Genomic DNA, 23,878 nt, shown 5'->3' with positions numbered 1-23,878 from the left:
AATATTTTACTGTCATAATATAGCATTATTTTCCTCTAGATGAATCATTCTTTGCTGTCTTTATGGTCAGTGTAAAGTCCTTTTGTTAAATGTCTTAACTAGCTACAAGATATTAACACACACATACACACACACACACACACCACACACAAAACCTTTCCTACGCCACCAGAACTAGGTGCAAGGAAGGATACTAAGCCCTGATGCAGTTCTTAGGTGAGAAGTGGAAAGAGGCCGGAAGGTTTCAAAACAAGCAAAGTCGGTGAAGCAGAGGAAATCCAAATACTTGGCAAATGACAAACCAGAAAGGAGACACGCCAGCTGTTCACGCTGGAAAGTTACCGAATGCTTATTTTGGTTCAAGTTTTATTTATTCTGTGAATAAGGGACAAGTTTTCGATGGGGGTGGGGTGTCTTATTCCATATTAAAAGAATAGGGAACGGGGTTTTCGGGGCGGGCGGGTGTTTCCTCAGGGCGCTCCCACACGCTCCTTCCTTTCTACCCGCAACCGCTCGGGGGACCTCCACCTTGGGGACGGAACCCCCAGATGCCTCTCCTCAGACGGCGGGGGTCCTCAGTAGTCCGGCCGCACGGCTTACCGAACTCTCTCCTCTCAAACTCTGATTTCTGGAACAGGGAAGCGAGCTGTGCCGGGTCCCCTTTCCCGCTCGCTCCCCCACCAGAAGCGGCTGGCGGCGGGGCCCAGGCGGTGAACAAAGGCGGCGCGAGGGGCGCGGGGCGCGCGGCCGGGGCTGGCGCGCGTCTCTCTGGCAGGAGGCGGCGGCAGCGCCGCGCCCGAGCTCGCATTCCTCAGAAGCGCCCGGAGCCCGCGGGGCGACGTCACCCTCGGCTCCGCCTCCGTCCCTCCCCGAGCAAAGTAACTCTTGACTAACAGGAGCAGCCTCCGCCGAGCATGGAGAGCTGCCGCCGCGGCCGGCCGGCGACGCTGGCAACGCTTTCGCCCCCGAGGTAGTTTGGCGAACGTGAAGAAGGAAAAACTGCGGGCGGGCGGCTGTCCTCTCCCTGTCCTCATCCAGCGAGGCTCGGCCCGCGCCTCCGTAGTGGATTTCGCGGCGATACCCCCGGCAGCTCTTTGCAAAGCTGCTTGAAACTTCTCCCAAACTCGGCATGGATACGGCGGCGGCGGCGCTGCCTGCTTTTGTAGCGCTCTTGCTCTTCTCCCCTTGGCCTCTCCTGGGGTCGGTCCAAGGCCAGTTCTCCGCAGGTGAGTGTCCCGGGGGCGTCCCCGACGAACGCCCGGAGTCCTGGGCTCACGAGGAGTGAGCCGGCTCCCCGCCAGGGCTGGGGACGGGGATGTGGGGGAGCTATCGCGGTCCGGGGGTGGGGGACACATGGTAGAGGGAGGAGGGCTGTCCCCAGAGTTCCTGCCAGGTGGGACGCGGGGCACCCATTGTTCCTCTCCGAAGCTGGCTCCGGGCGCAGACTGGCCCGGTCGAGCCGGAGAGTGTGGGGACCTGCTGGCCTCCGCGTCTCGCCTGGCCTGCGCCGGGCTAGTGGGGAAGAGAGAAAAAGTAGTTTCGACTCCGGTGACGGCTACTCTGTTGCTTGTGGTGCGGCTTGTTGCTGTCTGCCACTTGAGTGTTTAAACAAATTCCCTGGGAAGCCATTGTCAGAAATGTGGAGATCTGAAGGGACTGACCTCGGCGCGCTTTGCCAGGTGCTTTTTGTCCCGGGAATAACCTCCCTTGACTATTGTCTGACTACTTCCTGGTCCCTCCCCGAGTCGCCTTTCTCCTCCCCCAGAGCTCGGTCGCTCCCGGGCTTGCCCTATGCGCCCGGGCACTGCTTGGAGCTTGTTCCGTGTGTGTGTTGGCGGAGCCCTGTGAGATGTGTTGAAACGCGGTTCTAAGGACCCACGCCGAGCGGTCCTGGGCATCGAGGTTTTGGCGCCCGGGGGAGGAAACGTGATCCGCGCGTGGGAGCCCGCTCCTCCGGCAAAGCCACCGCCAGGCTGGCCCCGTACTCCCCAGATCCGTCCTGGGGCTGGAAGCGGGCTCTAAGTGACTGCCTTCCTCCGGGGAACCCCAAAGGAGGGACAGGGAGCGGTCTTGCAGTAGCTGTCGGGGTTCTTGGTTAAGCCGCTCAGAGTCCGTGAACCCCAGCTCTCCCGGTCCCGCCCTCTGTTCCCCTCCAGTTTTGTTATCCTTCTTGTAGGCTGGTTGCTTCTTTCGTTCTCTCCTCTGGGGGCTCTGAAGTTTCACCAGGTGGACGCTGGGGAGCGGGCTCTCGAGCACTCGTCTACCTCCCGCCAGTCCTGACAACTTTTCTGGCCAACCGATCCAGCTCAGCTCGGCTGGCGAGCGCATCTGCTGCTGGGGTTCGCGGTGCAGATGGAGGCGCAGAGGTGGCCACAGGGTGATGGAGAAGACGGGAAAAGCGACAGCCGCGCTCCTGGCTGAAGCCGCAGAATGCAAAGAACTTATTTTGTACCTGACAGTTTCTCACGTTATTGTGGCTCTCCTGTTTCCTGGAAATAAACTCAAATTGTTTTCGGGAGTAATCGTTCATTTCCCTTTCGTTGCCCTCCTACTTCTGCCCCCTTTAGAACTCTGTAAAGGGAGTTAAACAACAGATTCAGGTGGCATCATGTATCGTACATTCAGGCAGAGATTATTAAATGGCAGCATGCAGAGGAAAAGCCCTGTATATAGGTGATGTATGCAGAGGGTAACAACTCTATGCAAGGAATCATCCGATGGTTTTATTGAATTCTTCCTGGAGTAAGCATTACTACAGGCATCTCTGACATATAATGCCCGTTAGTATTGAAACCCTGCTTGATGTAACTCATTATATGCAGGCAAGTTGGAGCGAGTATTGATTTCTGCACAGTGTTTGTCAGTGCACGGAGAACCTACGCTTGAAAAGGCTTGTAGTTTGTTAATTGAAAGTTTGAACTCTACCAGTGGCATGATTAAACTTACATGTATTCAAGAGCTGCAGCTATTAATGTCTCAACAGCTGATGGGTATATTTTCAGCAGTAAAGAAACTTTTCTTTTTCTCTTTTTAAATGATATTTACCGTTTAATTAACAAGTAAATATTACATTTCCTCCAGCTGAATGTGCAGATGAGCTTTTCTGATGCCTGGAGTTTAGATACATACAATAAACAATTGAGTTCTTAGATACCTAGTTCTAGGTACTTTAACTAAATATGCCTGGCTTTTCTTTAGTGACAAAGGATAACATTTGACATTTGTTATATGTAATTAATAAAATGTGCAGTCCTAAAAACTAGTAATCACAGGATTGTATCTCAAGATTTTGCCCTTTAGAAATATATGCCCAGAAGTGAATGTCTTTTATTCTGAGAGTTTAAAGTCAGATTGTAGATTTGCCTTTCTCCACAAATTATAAGTCTGTTTTGTAAATACTTCCTTTTTCTGGCTGTCATAAATCATTTGATAATTTATTGTTATAAAATTCTATGGCACTCAGATTTGTTGCAGACATAGATTAGAGATGTATTGGAGATTGGAGGTGTACTCTATATTGCTGGTTTTTCTTATATTTTACTTTAAATAGTGAACTTTTATTCTTTTTGAAAAATTAAACAAGCACACTTTAAAAGTCCAAGACAAATTCATGTTGAGAATTTAAAAGTACTTTGTTAAATATGCCTTTCAAATCATAACCATTAAGGTCAGTTTACTCTCCAATATTATTATGTGGTTCCTAATGTAATAAGCTTTAAAAGCAAATTTTGAAAGGCAGAGCATTGTTGGGACTTCAATATATCATATACGTAAAGTCTGCTTTTTTAAAACCAAAAATGTAAGAGTGTTTTCATTATCGTGACTTTTTCCTTAGCTTTTGCAGTTAAAGTGTAAAACTGCTGCATGGTGAGCCTTTTTAAAACCAGAACTTTCTATAAATCTCAACTCATATATTCTTTCAGTTTAATCTCTCACTTAAAATGACAGCCATGTCATATCTGGGGAAACCAAAGCCTAGAAGAATACAGAAGTATTAAGGTTTATTCACTGGGTTGTATAGCTATGATCCCTTGATATCATAATGTAAGAAAGTTGTCGGTAGAAGGACTTAGATGACTGATGAAACCAGATGCAGGTAAGGTGACTTGGAAACTCAGCCTTCTCATCTGTAAAATGGGGATAATAATACTTATCTTGACCTTTCCACATGGTTTTTGTGATTAAATGAAGTAATTTATGGAAACTAGCACTGTAAATTGTAAAGCACTGGGCAGCTGCTTGGAGTGTAATCATCATTAAGTGCCTTAGTTTCTGCTTTTTACTACTCCCAAATTCTTTCTCCAGTAAGTACAGGCTGTTCAAGAAGTGTGTGTGTGTGTGTGTGTGTGTGTGGTGTGTGTGGTGTGTGTGTGTGTGTGTGTTTTCACTGAGCTATTCATTCATTTTAATTATTGTTAAACATAAACATGCTAGATTGGCCAGACCATAATTTTGTCAGCACAATGATAGATTATCGTTAAATTTTTTAACTTACCTCATATAAATCCTTACTTGAGTTAAACCTGTGGAAGAGTCGCTATTAACATTCCTAGTATTCTAACTACAGAAAAAAATATTTTTAGTCAGTTTCGTTAGCTGTTTGTATAACTGTTGGTCCAGCCTTTTCAACTCTGTGTTGAGAATAATATGTAGCTCTTTAGATGCAGTCTTATCATTGACCTAGAGAGGGACTATTGTCTCTCTTGTATGATAGGAGCCTGGAAATACAGCTCGCAATCTTGCTTTGTCTATAGTTCCTTACGTGTCACACTGTTGATGTGCACTCACTTGATCCTTAGGACCCTGGAACTCATCTAAGCAATACCACTGTCCTGGTGTCTAACTCCTTATTGTCGCTTTATGTGAAATTAATTTCTCGTATACTTATTACCTACTAAGAAGCTTGCTTTAAGGTTTGCCTGTTAGTTTTCTTGGTTTTTATTGGCTAAATATCCCTCAGTCCCTCAATTCATTAAAACTCCACATTCTAATCACTAGCTATCACATGTAGCTGGACATTTCCAGGACTGATTTTTCTTTCTCTAGTCCCCTTATATCTGACTCTTGATTTCCCTGAATCGCGAGATGTAGTTTTGTGTCTGGCCTACCCAGACGGGAAGGGGCAAGTCTGGCTGCTGTTTGGACATTGGCATGTGAGCTGCTGACAGCTCTTCTCTGTGTTCATAAATGTGAATTTGAAAAATGAATCAACCCCTCTGCCGCTTTGCGCCTCTCCAACACTCCCTCCTACTCTTCTCTGGCAAAAACAGAGCCCCCACATACATGTACACAAGATTGCAGCCCTTTTGTTTTTGCCAGATATATTTTAGTGCTGTACATGTCCTTAAAAACTGGAAATATGACTCATGCACTAACCAAAGCTAATGCCAACATTCCCACCAAATCTCATATTTCTGGCAATGTTGGTTTGTTACAGGTTTTTCTGGGCTTTAGGGAATATTTAATTCATGTGGTATGATTCCATATAGAAAAAGTGTATTGGTTACTAATATTTTTAAAGCACAGTGTATCGGGTCTACTCAAACTGGTATTAAAGACAGTGTAAATCATGCAAAATAAGGTTCTATGCTGCTCCTATTTCCCCTACTTGTTCTTCATGGAGGGCAGGAAGAGAGATTCGGGAAGATTGAGAGCAGGAAGCATCAAGAGAGTTTACAGATTGTTCTTAAAGACAAAACAAAGAACACAGGGATTCTCTGTGTGTGTGTGTGTGTGTGTGTGTGTGTGTGTGTGTCTTTGATCTTTTACTTAATTTTCAGAGGAGGAAAAAAGTTCTATTTTTGACTTGTTTATTGAAATCAGCCTTTGCCCAAACACATTTATTTCTTATTCTGTCAATGTAAAAATTTCCCTCTGTGTATTTCTCTCAGTCTTTATGCTTTGATCATATGTATCTGGTCTGTGTTCCTTTATCAAATAGTGTTTCTTTTTGCCTAAAAAGGTTGTAATTGCTTTTGAACATGACTTGTTTTTTTAATCAAAACTCATGCTGTTTGTCATAGTACTGAATAAAAAAAGTACAAGACACCAATTCATGATAGGTCTTAAAACAGTATTTGATAACAATGTCAGTGAATAATACATTAATCAGGCTAATTTTTATTTCAATTGAAGCAAAAAGCAAACTTGCATATTCATAAACTAATCTTTTAATGTCACGGAATGTTTACTTGTTGTGCCTATTTGTCTCTGAAACTATTTACGTTCCCTTCTGTAAATGGGGGTAGACAATTTCAGAATCACATTGCTTGATATTTTGAGGTAAGTGAGATAAGTTACATGCAACTATGCTTTGGAAAACTTAAAAAATGTTATGTTTGAATGTTTGATATCAGTGTGAACTGTAAATAGTTTATAAACTTCACACTCTACATTAGTGCAAATGTATTTTGTGAAAATATTCCTACAGAAACATAGTTTCACATAAAAGGTTTTAAAGTTTCATGAAGATTCCGTTGTAGGAGGTATTTTTTTTTTTTTTTGTATTCTTGTGGGAATTCTTTTGATCTGTATTTAATATTTTAATAATGAAAACTAACTGTATGCAATTTTAAAACTGCATGTTATGAGGTTGTTTTAGATTGTTGAGGTTCTGGGAAAACACTGGGCCTGGGATCTAAGGATCACATAGATCCTCTCGTGGAACATTGCCATTTCCCCACTTAACTCTGGTTGAATTTTTTGGCATTCTTCTTTGTGCGCTGATAATCCATAAAAATTACAAGTGGATTATTTTGTCACTTAGAGTTGTTTTAGGATCAAATTAAATTGTCCTAAATGGAATAATCTGTGTTTCCACTTGATATGATTAGTGAGCTCTGATAATGAAAATGATCAACAGGACAATGCTGGCTGAATCCTCCAACAGGTGTCATTCTAGGAATTGTTTTAATACGGGGAATTCAGAAATAAGGCCAAATAAAATAGTGTGTAGTGGAGTTATTGCTTTTGTTTATTTTGTTGGGGAAGGTGAAGGATGTAAGTATGCAGTCCTTTGTATGAAAACAAACACACATTTTAACAATACTAGGACTTAGTTGTAGTAAGGTTTAGGTTAGAAAGAAGGTAAGGGCATCTAGAGATGGTATCAAAACTTGATACATTTTTGGAAAGAGTAGTGAAAACTTTATTTTGTAGATGGAGAAACAAGTGGAAAATAAGCTGTATATATTCTATACTATACTGTATACTATACCATACTTTTATACTTTTAAGGATAAATTAATACATCTTTCTCCAGATTGGTATCTATTTATATAAACCCTTCACAGTGCAGCTTGCCCCTTAACCAGCTGCTCATGGACTGATTCTCCAAGCACTGTTCGAGGCAGCAGCTGACCAGCCACAGAAATTCCCCTAATCCTTGTTGGACAGTGGAGGTGACCTAGCAGCTGCTTAAGTGGCAGACTGGCAACAGTTTCTTGATGTGCCATTCAGTAAATTCAAGAGTAGAGAGGAAGGCTTGCTAGGGTCCTCACTAGAAAGTGAGGACCTCAACCACCCAGGGATTGATGCCTGATTGCTTCGTGGTCATTGGATGCTTCACTGCAAGATGTCCTGTGATTTTGTGGTTTATGGACCAATATAATTAGCATCATCTGGAAACTTGTAATGATCTGTGATCATCTATCAGAGCCACCCCAGACCTATTGAATCAGAATCTGCATTTTAATGAAATCCCCAGGTGATTTGATGGAATATTTAATTCTGAGAAACACTGCTCTAGGACAAACAAAGCCCAGCTTAAGGCCGGGCGCGGTGGCTCACGCCTGTAATCCCAGCACTTTGGGAGGCCGAGGCGGGTGGATCACGAGGTCAAGAGATCGACACCATCCTGGTCAGCAAGGTGAAACCCCTTCTCTACTAAAAATACGAAAAATTAGCTGGGCATGGTGGCGCGTGCCTGTAATCCCAGCTACTCAGGAGGCTGAGGCAGGAGAATTGCCTGAACCCAGGAGGCGGAGGTTGTGGTGAGCCGAGATCGCGCCATTGCATTCCAGCCTGGGTAACAAGAGCGAAACTCCGTCTCAAAAACAACAACAACAAAAAAGAAAGCGCAGCTTAAAAAGACTGTCACATGCACTTTACTATAGAATTTCAAGAGTATTGCAAAAGGATTAATTATAACATGAAACACATTTACTTGGATTTTTCTTTTTTTTTTTTTTTTTTTTTTTTTGAGATGGAGTCTTGCCCTGTCACCCAGCTTGGAGTGCATTGGCACGATCTCTGCTCACTGCAACTTCCACCTCCTGGGTTCAAGAGATTCTCCTTCTTCAGCCTTCCAAGTAGCTGGGGTTATAGGTGTACCACCATGCTCAGCTAATTTTTGTAGTTTTAGTAGAGAGGGGATTTTACCATAGCTGGTCTTGAGCTCCTGAGTTGAAACAATGTTCCTGCTTCAGTCTTACAATGTACTGGAATTACAGGTGTGAGCCACAGTGCCCAGCCCTGGATTTATATTTCTGATCAATATTTACTTATCATTTAAGACACATCAAGACAACAGTACTATATAAGATATTTAAAAGAATACTCAATTTTGAAATAAAAAATATTTTTGTAACTAATGATAAGACTAAGTAGTTTTGGTCATGAATATTTTATATAAGAATATTTAAAGATAAACATACTCTTTAAGGAACCAAACATGCTGTATGCAAATCATTTTTAGCATAATGTTATGTTGATACAGAAAATACTATTCCCTCTGATGTTACTAGTAGCAGTCTCTTGCTTTATAATTCTCTTTTTCATCTAAGTGTAATTTATGATCTTTGTAATAAGGAGCTCATTTATAGGACAGTGAAATTTAATGAATGAGAGTTAGTAGGTAGAATGCATTAAATATAACTGGTGTTCTTTTTAGTATTTTTTGTGCTCGTTTTTAAGAACAGAGATTCTTGTAAGTTTTCTCAAGAGAAAAATTATGATGTAATAGACAGTGTATACTATTCATGTCAAAACACAATTTTACTTGCATTTTATAGCTTGCTTTAGCATTCTTTTAGAAAATCAATTTTCCCAGAAGACCTAATTGCCTTCTTATTAATGAGCCTGTAAGTGTTTTTTGTTATCCATTTACTATTCTAAATGTGTCTACTTGTGCTAGCTGTTTGAACAGTGATGTCTCTGATTAAATCACAACTGCTATATTTGTTTTTGCCATTCACTAGTGATTCAGAAAATACTGGCATAATGACATGTTTATGGCAGAGACTAATAAAAAACAAGTAAAAATTAATGTTAACCCATTACAGTTGGCTGTATCAGAAGCTGGAGTTTGGGATAATAGCAACATTCTCTACATCTTTGATACTGTAAATAAATGTCTGTCTAACCTATATTGTCTTAAATATAAAACATAATTTATTGAATTAATAAACTATAAATCAGTATGATTTTCATATTTACTTAATTTAGAAACTGATGTTTAAAGAAAGAGGTTTACTTAGGAGCCTGATCACTTTTAAAGAAATAGTGATGGAGAAACTCTGAGAGGGTACTTTCATATATCTTCAAGAACTTTACAGTTACTTTTACTGATTTTACTCCAAATTCTAGAACTTCTCTTTTTTACTAGTCCTGCTTATATGCTTATGAGCAATAATTAGGTTCATTTATTCTCTTACATGTTGGCAAAGAGAGCTTTTCCCAAAGCAATTGCAAAAACAGCAATTTTTATGAGCTGCCATTTACTAAGAGCCCATGACCTGCCAGGCCCTGTAATCAGTGTTTTACATAATTTTAAATCCTCACAATATCCTTTAAGATGAGGATCATCTCCATTTTATAAATTAAGGCCTAGAGGGGTTAAGTAATAACTTGTCCCAAGTGGCTATATGAGTCACTGGTAGAGTCAAGATTCGTTAATGAATGTACACAAATGTTTAAAGAGTAGACATTTTTTTTTGGTTACATCTTGACAGAAAATGTAACCCAGACTGGTTGCAACAAAAGGTGAATTTATTTGTCTCTCCTAAATGCAATTCAGATGGAGCTTGATTCAGAAGTTGACATAATTCCACTGAGACATGATGTTTCTCTGCCTGCTCAATTTAGCTCTAGCGTATTCCAGGAGCTTCTTAGGCTCCATATAGAGGCACGATGGCTATGGCAGCGCCCACCCAACAAGATCCCAGGTTCAAGTCCTTTAAGGAAATGTGAATTATCTGCTGGTTGCACCTGATAAGGCTCTAAGGTTTACAGTGATTGAATCCAGTAGTAGATTATGTATCCAACCATTGAATTGAAGACTCTGAGGGGAAGTTAGTGTGCTGATTGGCTTAGCCCAGGTTTTATAATCTGTCTGATGGGGAAGAAAGAAGATGGGAGATGGTGGGGAGGAGAGAGTGGGATCAGATAGTTCTCTGTTGTGGACCACTAGGTGATCTCTAAGTGGCGAAGGGCGAAAGAGAAAGAGAGGAAAGAGGCAATTTGTTTCTGTCAGGCCTGTATACATTTACAGATTATCTGTTCATAATTTGGGAGTATTTATTTATTGGCTTTCCTTTTAAGAACGACTTTAAGGTATGAATTTATCTTATTTCCATTATTTTATTTTCCTTGCCTCAGTATTGAATTTGACATTAAAAAGTCATAGAATTTGGTGTTATAAAAGACCTTAGAAATTAATGATCCCTTCATTTGACATAACTTGCTCAGTCACACAGGTAGGAAGAACTTGAGCTCAAGTTAAAGATTTTAATGTATAGGTCAGTGTTCTTCATATATATATATATATATATATATATATAATAGATATCATTTTCCTTAAGAGTAATCTATATTGATAATTATTATTTAAGATTAAAAAATATTTTGGTTTGTACTGTAAATTTCTGGAACAATGTTTCCAAATATAAACCTGATTTAATGATTGTATTTGATTAGAATAGTAATCTGAATATAAGTTGATAATATGTCTGTAAATGTAAGAGACCATCTTAGATAACTGCTTGGTTTTCAGATATCATGACAATTTATACATGTATGCATGTATAGGTGTTTGCATACATGCATTTATTTATTTTTAATATAAAATAAAGGGTAAGGTAAGCTATGGGAAATGATATTGACACAGACCAATAAAACTTACTAACTACTATTTTAGAAAACCGCGAGAGATGATGGTGATTTTATTTATAGTTTTGATCCTCTAAACTCTGCTCCCTAACTTTATTATGTATCTCTGAGCAACATGGGATATTAGGATGAGTTGCCATAAGAAATATCTTGGGGTATTGAATAATGAATAAAATGTAGAGAAGTAGCAGCTGTTTGCCTAGCTACCTCCTCTCCTAATGAGATTTACCCAGGCTGTCTTAATCACATGTTAGTGCTAGTGGATTTGACTGATGACCATGGCTGTGCAAGTTGAGGCCAGAGAAAAGTCCCCAGGCAGTTTTAAGGTCCATCATAGCTCTTCTATGGCTAGAGCAGGTGGCCTGGCACATAGGGGTGAAGACAGTGGTTGATGAGGAAAGTTTACTGACTTCGTGACGCTTCCCTCTGTCACTGGAGGCTTGTTTTCATACGCTTTTGTCTATTATCACAAATAACTTATTATAGTATCACTTTCTTCCCTGTTTATTGCCTGCTATTGGCATGACTCTTTCCCTTTCTTATTTATATTTTATGTGATGATTGTCAGTCCTAAATGATGAAGTTTGTAATAATTTGCCCTAACCACATGGTCAGTTGGAGCAGATTGCTATCTGGTGTTGATTCATTATGCCCCTTTATCTAAACCAACACTTAAATACTCAGGAAATAAATGCATCAGGTGAAAGGGCTGGCAGCAACCTACTTCGGAGCTAAAGCCTTTGGAGATCTGTGCAGGAGGCTGTTTAATGAACAGAGCATTGGCCTTGCTACAGGAGGTCTTGTGTTCCAGTCTTAAGCTCTGTCACTTTCTGAGATTTGGGAGCAGTCCTTTCTGCTTGATCCCTCATTTCTTTATCATCAAAATGGGAATATTACAATGAAGAATGACTTTAGTGTCTTGTCTAGTCTACTGAACCAGACACTTTTAAGGTGAAAATGAATAATATATGTGAAAGTAATTTTATATTTGTAAACTACCATAAAAATGTAAATTTTGTCAGGAATAGAAACTTTGATGATAAGGAAGGTATTGCCGAAGGCACAAAAAGCTTATATGCTGAAGAATGGAAATGAAAACAATAAACGCTTCAAATAGTTGCATGTTTAAGGCAGGACAATTGCTTGAACCCAGGAGGCGGAGGCTACAGTGAGCCAAGATTGAGTGCCACTGCACTCCAGCCTGGGCAATAAGAGCGAAACTCCGTCTCAAAAAAAAGAAAGAAAGAAAAAGGAAAAAATGTTGGGGGAAAATGGTATATTTGACATAGACAAATAAAACTTACTAACTATACTATTTTTGAAAACCTCAAGAGATGATGGTGATTTTATTTATAATTTTGATCCTCTAACCTCTGCTCCCTAACTTTGTTATGGATCTCTGAGCAACTTGGGATATTAGCAAGAGTTGCTATAAGAAATATCTTGGGGTATTGAATAATGAATAAAATGTAGAGAAGTGGCAGCTGTTTGCCTAGCTACCTCCTCTCCTAATGAGAGATTTACCCAGGCTGTCTTAATCACATGTTGTGCTAGTGGATTTGATGTTGGAGAGGTAGTGTAATAAAGAAGAGTGAGCAGAGTTCTTGTGAATAATGGGTGATTCTGCAATCATGTATTATAAAGCGCAGTCCCCCCAATTTTTTAATGTATATATATTTTCTATATATGCATAAATAAACTTTAATGCTACCAAATAGTTCAGCAGCCCTCCAATATCTGTGGGGGATACATTCCAAGGTGCCCAGTGGACGTTGGAAACTCATATAGAACCCACCCTTATATACACTATACCATGTTGTTTCAATCTGATAATGGAAATGGCTACTGAGTGACTAACAGGCAAGTGGACTGTACAGTATGGACACAATAGACAAAGGGATGATTCATGTCCTGGGTAGGACAAAGTGAGACAGCATGAGATTTCATCACACTACTCAGAACGGTGTGTAATTTGAAAGTTGTTTATTTCTAAAATGTTTTCTTTTCTTTTTTTTTTTTTTTTGAGATGGAGTTTCGCTCTTGTTGCCCAGGCTAGAGTGCAGTGGCATGATCTTGGCTCACTGTAACCTCTGCCTCCTGGGTTCAAGCAATTCTCCTGCCTTGGCCTCCCAAGAAGCTGGGATTACAGGCACCTGCCTCCACCATGCCTGGCTAATTTTTGTGTCTTTAGTAGAGATGGAGTTTTGCCATGTTTGCCAGGCTGGTCTTGAACTCCTCACCTCAAGTGCTGTCTTGGTCTCCCAAAGTGCTGGGATTGCAGGTGTGAGCCACAGCACCCTTCCTGAAAATTTTCACTTAATAGTTTTGGATCACAGTTGACCAAGGGCAACTGAAACCACAGAAAGTGAAACTGTGGGTAAGGAGGTCCTACTGTATTTGTATTTCCTCCAGGTATTCAATATAGATTATGTGATTATAAAATAAGTTATTGAAGAAATGTAAGCATGTTTTAAGTACTTATATATCACACATATAGAAAGTTGTGTGTGTACTTTTTTCCTTTTAAAATTTTTCATGAAGGGCTAGAACATGTTCTTGCCATATGAGCTGTTCTGCCTAGTTTTTTGAGAGCATGATTCTGATGAGGTTTATATCCCTTCGTTTATTCTTTCACTCTGTGTATCTTTGAGCACCTTACTATGTGTCCATGGTGTGCTAGGTGTTGGGTATGTTGGCAAGTTAGCCAGACCTTGTCCCAGTGCCTGTGAAGTATTTATAATGTTAATGACTTTTAAAACATGGTAATCTTTGCATAGCTGCCCACATCTAGTGATTCACAAGTGAAGCTTGGGGTTTTTTTGTAGCTGACCATATATTTTGTAACTGACCATACTGCTGAGATGTGGCAAGTCTCAAAGCTCTGTCTGTCTCACAGTTTGGTGATTCACTTCAGAACTTGCCTAGGATAATTCCAGTCCATCAGTAGTCTTTCCATATTCTTGTAAAAGACTACCAAAAAAGAATTCCAAAAACATTGCCACAATGATAGTAAAATTCCACCAAGTGGAATTTCCCAAAAGTTGAGTAATCTGAAATGTAAACAAAGTCAGGCAGAGGAGAGAGCACATTTGTTTTCTGGAGGTCCGCTGTCACTAACTCTCCCTTCTGGAAGCAGGATCAGGAAGATTGGTGGACAGCCTCTTAGACTACAGTGTATGTCAATGGGCATTTACAACCTCAACATTTATGTGCAGAATCATTGGTTGTTTCGCTGCGGAATCATTTTTGCTCTGACCTTCAGCTGCTTATGAACTGCCACTGTTGCCTGGACTTTGATCAGCCCTCTCTCTGCTGTTGTTTCTGTAGCGCACTGCTCTATACAGTGGGCAGCCACAAGAGAGTCCTAGCAGCCAGGAATGAGGGTGGGCTGTGACCTTCACCTAATTGCCCTGGTACCTGCATCACATAAGGCACTTTTTGGTCATTCGTTGTGACGGGGATGACAGTAGTTATTTCAGTACACTCATTGTCTTGCCAGGAAATGGGGATTTTGAACTTCTCTCTTAAAGGAGGTCCACATGGCCTCTAGTATGTGAATTAAGGAGAGAAAAGCAATTTTGGGGAAGTGTAAATTTTTTCTAAGCCAAATAAAAATTGCCAAATTACATATACCCAAGTTCAAAAATAGAAATTTAAAAAACCATTTTGTGTTAGCTGAGTCAGTAATATTTTATGCCCATTTTATGTTTAAGCAAGAGAATAATTATCAAATACTGACCACACGTAATATATAGCATAGTGTTTAAGAGTGTGGACATTGGAACTTGACTGCTCGAGTGAGAATATACATTTCAACATGTTCTTACTGCATGATCTGACCACTTTCCTTTAGTTTCCATGTCTTCAAAATGGGAAAGTACCTATTTAAGATATAAGTTTTGAGGAATATTGAGTTACAGTGCTTAAATGAGTACCTAACACAAATAAAATTTGTTTTAGTTAGTTTAGTTTTAGTTCATTTAGTTGTTATTGTTAATGAAATTGCCAATGTTTGTAACATATCTAATTTCATGCTGTTTTCTTTTAAAATTTCTAACCACATTCATTATTTTTTACTTTAAAATAAAACCACCAAGGAATAGATAATAGGATGCTCGAAGTAAATCAACTCAATATGCTGATGAACAAAACCACAAGCATCATTTTGTAGAATATAATCCAGTGTTTATGAAAACAAGAGGCAAATTTATTCTTTCTTTATGTTAGAGGTTATGATAACCTTTTTTTTGAGACGGTGTTTTGCTGTTATCAAGGCTAGAGTGCAGTGGTGTGAACATAGCTCCCTGCAGCCTCAACCTCCTGGGCTCAAGCAATCCTCCTGCCTCAGCCCTCAGAGTAGCTGGGACCACAGGTGTGCGGCACCATACCTGGCTACTTAAAAAATTTTAATTTTTTTTTGTAGAAATCAGGGTCTCGCTGTGTATAAAAACCTACCCAACATCTTTGGAAAATGCATTTAAAATTCTCTAGGCAGGTTGGGGGAAGTGGGAAGTTTTGGCGTAGAAGGAATTGCTTATCTTTTAGAATAATTTAATCTCAGGTGATAAAATATGAAAACTCTAAATTGGGAATATGATTAAAGTAAGAATTGACCAGAAAGTGGAGGAATGAAATCTCTGCCACTCAGAGCTGTGCCCATCCCAGTAAATATTATGTCCTATCTGGGAGCAGCACTCAGATTTACAAATGAGAATTAGAATTAATCAACAAGATAAGAGGGGTCTCTTTAATGCCTAAGAATGTTGGTATGTTGTTTCCCCAAAGGTTGTAGAATGAGAAAGATGTCACTATTGCTTCTGTTTGCATTTGACACATATGCTAAACACATACACTGGCTTTTAGAACATGTATTTATCTATGAATTCTATATAACATTTTTTTCTTTTTGAAGGTTGCCTAGTTATTTAATTTTTCTTAGTTCACAAAGCAATGAGATAGTTTCCAATCTGTTTGAACCCCAAGACTTTTTCAAGCTGCTGTCCTCTGGGTAAAGCCACTTACTCCTGGCACATGGTGGAAAGGTCTGGCTAAAGTTTTGACAATTACTAGCTCATTTCCAGAATTGCTCTTTGGCCTATCAACACAGAGGAAAACCTTTCTAAACTTCGAGAAGGATTTTATATTTGACTCAAGCTTTAGATTTCTTTTATTTTTCTACCTTTTTCTAACAATATCTTTTCTGGCTTTAATTGACACCAACTTCTCTTTTCCTTGTGTTATACTTGTGAAAATATTTGCACTTCAGATATTAGAAATTCTCTTTACAGTGCAGGCTTGAATCTCACTGAGAATAACGTCTTTACAATATTTGTGACTTTGTGTTCTGACTGAGTGCTCCTACTGGCCTAGGTCTTTGTGTTTGTGGTGGCAGCCGCTGTATTCACAAACTCATTTTCATTTAAACAGTAAATTACTTAAATTGTTATCATTTGGGTATACTGTTTGACAAACTCAGTCTTTTTTTTTTTTTTGCTTTTTTTTTTTGAGACGGGGTTTCTTGCTTGTTACCCAGGCAGGAGTGCAATGGTGCGATCTTGGCTCACCGCAACCTCCGCCTCCTGGGTTCAGGCAATTCTCCTGCCTCAGCCTCCTGAGTAGCTGGGATTACAGGCACGCGCCACTGTGCCCAGCTATTTTTTGTATTTTTAGTAGAGACGGGGTTTCACCATGTTGACCAGGGTGCTCTCAATCTCTTGACCTTGTGATCCACCCGCCTCAGCCTCCCAAAGTGCTGGGATTACAGGCTTGAGCCACCGGACAGATTCAGACTTAATAAAAGGAAGCAATTAACAAAACTTCAAACTTCTGTGGTGTATCTAAATTGAAATATGGAACAGTTCTAAAAGTAGGGATGTATATAGTTGCATGTCCTGGACTCAGAATCACGACTCACTTATTATTTGGAAAGTGGACTGCTACATATGTTTGTCAAAATAATACCTAAAAGATATTGAATCAGAAAATGATTAACTGAGAATGGGAGATCTATATAATGAAAACACTAGATAGTAATGTACTTAAATATAATTAATGTACACGAGAAACCATAACTTCTAACCAGTGTGATTCAGGCTCTGGCTTTCAATCTATTTGCACTAGGGTATTGAACAAACCCACAACCAGGAAAGGTGAGAGCAGATATCTTCAGAAGAACCCAGGTGCTCTGATTGCTTATTCCTCAGGCAATGTTTCTGATTTTGCAACGTACATTGTGCCCTTTCCAGGCTAATTCTTATCAGAAATACAGATGCCAGGTGAAGCCTTCGAATTGCTTTGAGGGCTGTTGTTTTTACTTTTAATTTAGGTTCAGGAGTCTGTAGGGCAATCCTTTGAATTTCTCAGTTACATACTGTTCACTGAAGTATCCACTTGAGATCTTTCCTGGACTCTCTCCATAGTTTGTTCACAATTTGGCACACTATTGGCTGAAAGTACTCTATTCTTGTTCTTTGCTCATTGACAATTATACTACAGACTTCTTCCAGTTGCCAACACATTTTAGAAAAGCATGTAATTTTGTTAAGTGTGTTTCCTGTTGCTTTCAAATGTAGTCAAGTAAAGGGTAGGGGAGAGTGAAGGGGAGGATGTCAGATTAGCATTTACCTTTTCAGAGGCTAATGCTTTTAAAGAATAAGAGGTGTCCTTTTAGGTCCAGACTCTTATTGTTTTTGTCATCTACTCTATTGGTATTACAGTTACATCAAGTGTTGGCTGTTATGTGAGCAGTGCACATTTTTGCATTTATGACACAGTGTCAAATCTAGTATCTTTCAAAACTTGTTAAAACAGGTGATAGCAGTCTAAGTTATTAATATAGTCTTGTTGGCAACACCTTATTGGGGCAAGAACCATGGATTTGTGCATTTATGTGATTGATTACTATCCCTAATAAAGTTAGGCTGATAGGCAAAATAGCAAGACCCTATCTCTACATACACACAAAAAAATAATAACCAGGCATAGTGGAGCATGCTTGTAGTCTCAAATATTTTGGAGGCTGAGGCTGGAGGATTGTTTGAGCTCAGTAGTTAAAGACTGCAGTGAGTGATGCTTGGGCACTGCACTCTAGCTTGGACAACAGAGCAAGACCTTGTCTCTAAAACAAAATACATAAAGTTAGTCTGCTGAGCTAGTGGTCTCTTTGTTCAACAAAATATGTATGGCAGAGTTTATCTGATTTCATGTTAGTTTGGTAAAGTTAATCAAATAGTAAATGCATGTTCATTCTGTGCCAGGCAGTGTGTATAGCACAAAGGGCAAAATGATTTAGTCGACTAAGTCCCTGCACTTAATGACCTCACAGACTATTTAGAAGATCTAGATAAGTAAGATATAATTAAGAGTGGGAAGTACAGTAAGAAGTGCCATCAGGACAAGGAGAAAGTGTAGTCACTTACTCCTGGGTGATTAGTTAGGCTTCTTGGATCAGAGGGCCATCAATTGGCAAAGTCCTTATGAATGGGCAAAAAATGTACTTGGGAAAATAAAGAAGTAATAGTGTTGGTGGTAAATGTTTAATAATCAGCTCTCAAAAAGCAGGTATTTTTTTTTTTTTTTTTTTTCCTGAGACGGAGTCTCACTGTGTCACCCAGGCTGGAGTGCAGTGGTGTGATCTCGGCTCACTGCAACCTTCACCTCCCCGGTCCAAGCAATTCTTCTGCTTCAACTTCCTCAGTAGCTGGGATTACAGGCGTGCAGCACCACACTCAGCTAATTTTTGTATTTTTAGTACAGATGGTGTTTCACCATGTTGGTCAGGCTGGTCTTGAACTCCTGACTTTGTTATCCGCCTGCCTTGGCTTCCCAAAGTGCTGGGATTACAGGCATGAGCCACTGAGGCCGGCCAAAGTTCAGGTTTTAGCACTTGCCAGTTTCCATGGTATAAATACTGCCACCATGGTTGAATTCAAAGGACCAATGTGACATCACTGAACACAAAATTAGGAAGAGATACATAGTGACACACCCTTATCCAGTACTTCCACCATACAGATACAAGAGAAGTAAATAACCGGCAAACACAAATAATAGTAGAATAATTAGAAAGTGATGTTTTGAGTTATTACTTCTGTTTTTAATATAGCTGTAAGTTTGTAGAATTTAATTTTAAATAGTGATTTTGACTAATAACTGGTCCACAAAATTCCTGAACATTTTAGCAACTGACTTTCAGGAGCTGGTATAGGCTGGTTTCAGCTCACTACTCCATGCCTTATAATCTGGGATATGGATGTGAGGGATCCAGTGAGATAATCCTCTTTAATTATGGGATCTTTCTGTAACAATTTCCTAATTGAAAAGTTTACAGTAAGAAAGTCTGGTCCATTTTGAAACTTCCTGGTTGGGGTTTAGTTAAAAAAAACTTTAGGTTCATTGATGCAAAATGTTGATATCAGAAGGCTTTTGATGCATATACTGTGGATCTTAATCTCAAGAATAAGTCCCCAAGAATAAGACTGTTTTTCTGTTTAACTCAAGTTTCCCCACTGCACAGGATGACTCTCTTTGGTCGTAGGTGTGGATATGACTCTTTAAGCTCTCCTTAAGGCCTGTTCAGTTAGAGCCTTGCTAGGACTATCTATGTAAAAGGCAACCTTTTTAATGTCTTTGAATTACGTACATTTTTCATGCTAAACACACCATCTGTCCCTAACATTACACAGTAGGTGGTGAGTTTTCAGCAAATATACCTTGTAAATTGCTACATAATCCTTGTACTAACAAACCTCGTGTGGCTCACAAGAGCACCCATTATTTAAGTTATTCAGAAATATTGGAGGAATAAACATGTCAGTAAAAGTAGGTAGATTTTCTTCCAATTCTGCTATATATTGTCACTTTGATGGATTTTTATTTTGGATGTATGTATGTGAAATTGTTAACAAATACAAAACATACATTATTAAATATAGAGCATGTTTCTCATCTTAATACTTCACTCAGACTTTTGATTTAATGATCTTTTATCATTATTTTCTACTGAATTATCAGTTACTTTTAAGCAGTTATTACTATTTATGTGTTAGCTAAAGTTACTTTAGATTATTTTACTTGAGTTTCAAAATTCTTTCATTATTTAATCTGTATCAGTGTTAAAATAGTGGAATGTTGTTTTAGCATATGCTTTACAATATTTGTTTATATAGGACAAAAATATGTTATGTTCCAAAAAAGTGTCCTTTAAGATTAATGTAGTGCTAAATGGAAAGTCCTATGCTCCACATGCCTTTGTTAGGCCCTGCCCGCAAAAAATCTAGTGTCTAAAACTCAGATACTTACGTTTTAAGGTATATTGTAAAAAAGTTCTTGAAACTGACATTGTGAATATGTTGTATATGTATTTTTTTCCCCTTTTAATGGGAAGGGTGTGTGTGTGCTATTTGAGTTTAGTAATATATGACAAAGTGCTGACGGTCCCCAAGTGACTTATTTTGGGAAAATGGATTTTCTCCGTATGATTTCTCTTTGTATGTCTTATATAAAATCTTTTATTATGTAGATTGAAAAAATTCTACTTTCCCTTATATATGAACCATTTCAAGAATAAGTGTTCCAAACTTAATACAGTTTAAAAATGATCAGGCCAGGTGTGGTGGCTCACACCTGTAATCCCAGCACTTTGGGAGGCTGAGGCAGTCTAATTTCTCAAGGTCAGGAGTTCAAGACTAGCCTGGCCAACGTGGTGAAAGTCTGTCTCTACTAAAAATAGAAAAATTAGCTGGATATAGTGGCACACACCTGTAGTCCCAGCTACCTGGGAGGCTGAGGCAGGAGGATTGCTCGAGCATGGGAGATGGAGATTGCAATGAGTTGAGATTATGCCTGTACTTATCCTGGGCAACAGGGTGTAGATTTCCTAACAAATATTTCCCAGACTGTGCAAAACAAAATGTAGATTTTTAACTCTTCGCAATTAGTAGTCTCTCCTCTTGAAGAAGCCAAGTGGGAGAAGACAGAGAGACAAATATTTTTCAGAATTAATAAATATATAACACTAAGTTGATTGGAAGCTTTGTTTTCTACACTTAAATGGTTATGTAATAGGAAAAATACATATGTTCATATAAACTCTCAGGGATTTATTTTTTAAAATCAATCTCTACTGTATGACCTGGGATCAGTAGACTCTAAACTCAATCTCTTCCCTTTATGCCTATAAAACTTTAACAATTAATTGATATTCAGAGTGATGGCTGAATTAGCTAAGCATAATCAAAGATGTAATTATGCTAGGTAAATTGTAATTCATAAGGCTGGAAAGCTTACCAGTAGTGGCCACAGTGATTGGAATGAGACACCACCCCCACCCCAAATTTTCAGTTAATCACATGATTATATTAACTAGGATGACCCATTTTAGAGCATCTGTTTTTGACAGACAACTTCTAATTTGTATTACTCTGTATCTCAACCTTCTGTTTATTCAGCGGGGCCTGATAAAGATTTTTAATTCATTTCTCACTATATTTAGCCACTCCCTCACTGCAGCCTGATGATATGATGACAATGCATGGGCTTCAGGATTTTACCTGCCTCTGCCTCAGAGACTCACTTCATTGGGATATGTTTCTCTGGGCCGTTTACATGTCTTACCTGAGTATTTCAGGGGTAAACATTATATCCCTTTTGAATGTTTTGAGTCCACCAACCTATAGGGACATAATTAAAAAATATATTTTCTATAACTAACATTTTAGTGTTTACTGGTCCTAGCATTGAGCTAAGTATCAGTTCATTATTTTCAAATTGTATGTAACCACCCATTTGGTGAGTATTGAATTCAATACACTAGATAGCAACCAGTTTAGGGAAAGAAAAAACAGACCAACCATGAAATAGAATAGAATATAACAAAAACAACAGCAAAGACAACCATACATTTTGTAGAGGAAGAGAGAATTATTGTTTCATGAAACTTTGGTTTTAATGGAATAGATTTCTGTATCTTTATGTGTCTGTATACTGAGTTACAGTGCAAAAAGGATTTCTAACTCTGGCCAAAAATGTGGGAAAGCTACTACACTTCTTTTATAAAATGTTCACTATAAATCCTATTCACACAACTTTATGAACTCCAAGTTTATTCTCTTAACTATTATGTCGTGGCACTTCCTGGTAGAGTGCAAAGAGCACAGAGTTTGCGTAATTTGGTAAATGAGTAATTTAACTTATATAGCCTGTTGCCTTATCCATAATTCGTTCATAGTTTGTAGATATTTACAGGGTTGCAAGAATCAAACCAGGTAATTTATGTTGGATATTCTTTTCCAAATTGAGCTACACATATGTAAGTTACTATGATTGTAATGCTTTGCTCTTCGGTCTTCAAATACTAATTGACTACCAGGTTTCACTTGAGAAGACTGGATTGTCTTTTAAAACATTTTAGAACTTAAAGATTTACAATTCAGTGTTTCACTTGTAGAGATCAGTCGTGTTGAGTACTTCTTACACAGTCTTTTGTTTCTTCTTTATGACAGGATGTTGTGAATAAAGTTTTTTTTTTTTAAATTTTATTTACTTTTCCTATTTTGGTGTTACTCTTGACGAAAACAATGGAAGGCAAATGTACTTTGGACAGACCTGTATGAAGTCATTATTCGCATTTGTCTTTAAATAAAGCTGCATATTGATTTTGAAACAAAATAACACTCTGTAAATAAAACCTGATTAAAAAATGTATGTTGAAATACCCATGATAATATTCAATGAAACATTGACATAATTTTGTCTAATAAAAATATATCGAAGACTTAAAAACAACAACAAAGGAACAAAAAAGAAACATAAAACCTCCAATCAACTGTAAAACTTGTTAGTAGAGATATTTCAGTAATTAAAAATAGCCAGCAGAGTTAGCTGTCTGCTGCCTGTCTTCTGTCACTCTGCCATTCATTCTCTTTATCTAACTAAGTGGACATCCAGCTGAATTTTTGTCAAGATATATGTTTTTATTCCATAGTTATTCTGTGGCTTAATTCCAGAATATAATCATAAAATATAATTTATATATATATATTGCATTTTATGTATTAGTATGGCATAACCTTATAATTCGGTATATATCCTGAGGACTTTGAGTTATGCACATTGCCATACTTAGCCGTATTTGTCAGCCTTTAGAGGATCAGATAGTTATCTGGACAGAGGAGCATTGATGCCACTGTTCTCCAGCATTCCCTCAGCCTCCTGTTGCTAAAAGCAGAGGAGGATATTGGGATGCAAATAAGGTAGAGGAAGGGCTCTTTGCCAAGTGCTGTTTATTGAACTGAGTAAATGTCTCTTCCATGGGTTGGAGAGAGCTGGTTCATATAAGCGGGCGGAAAAAGCCAGTATTCTTCCAAGTGATGAGGTTTCTTAAATAAATACTCCAAATGTAGATTCTCTGGGCTACATCAATGAGGAGCAGGCCTGAAAAGTCCCCCCAGTATCCCGTAGCCCAGGTTGGGAAGGGCTATGTTTTGAAACTGTCCATAGTTTAGATGGGAGAATGCTTAGAATGGAAGCTAGGCTATGATTTGTCTTTTTAACATTCTTGACAGAAAAGGAGGGTTAAGGAAGCAGGATGACTACAGTTACAGGGGATTTATTTACAGCTCCTAAGAAAATTCTTTTATTTTTTCCACAATTCAGACATAAACACTATGCTAATAGCAAAGTATCTATAGCTACTCATGAGAAAAAATTTTTAAGGATGCATATTAGTCAACATGTTAAAAATACGTATTAAAAACACTTCATAATATAAACA

General features: G+C 38.9%; 1 protein-coding gene across 17 annotated transcripts in view; it reads left to right on the top strand.

The window, feature by feature from the left end:
• Nucleotides 1-887: 887 nt before the first annotated feature.
• The window catches only part of PTPRK (protein tyrosine phosphatase receptor type K), a 574,046-nt gene continuing 551,055 nt past the window's right edge, over nucleotides 888-23,878 (top strand). For all 17 annotated transcript variants that reach the window (XM_035296658.3, XM_008995016.5, XM_078370080.1 and 14 more), the window contains exon 1: nucleotides 888-1,226. In XM_035296658.3, the coding sequence (XP_035152549.2) occupies nucleotides 1,130-1,226 (97 nt within the window). In that variant the 5' untranslated portion in view covers nucleotides 888-1,129. The remainder of the gene's footprint in view (nucleotides 1,227-23,878) is intronic.

The sequence above is a fragment of the Callithrix jacchus genome, chromosome 4, assembly GCF_049354715.1.
Source record: "Callithrix jacchus isolate 240 chromosome 4, calJac240_pri, whole genome shotgun sequence".
Classification (NCBI taxonomy): domain Eukaryota; kingdom Metazoa; phylum Chordata; class Mammalia; order Primates; family Cebidae; genus Callithrix; species Callithrix jacchus.
The sequence above is the reverse complement of the archived record's forward strand: the minus strand, read 5'-3'. Positions and strand labels throughout refer to the sequence as shown.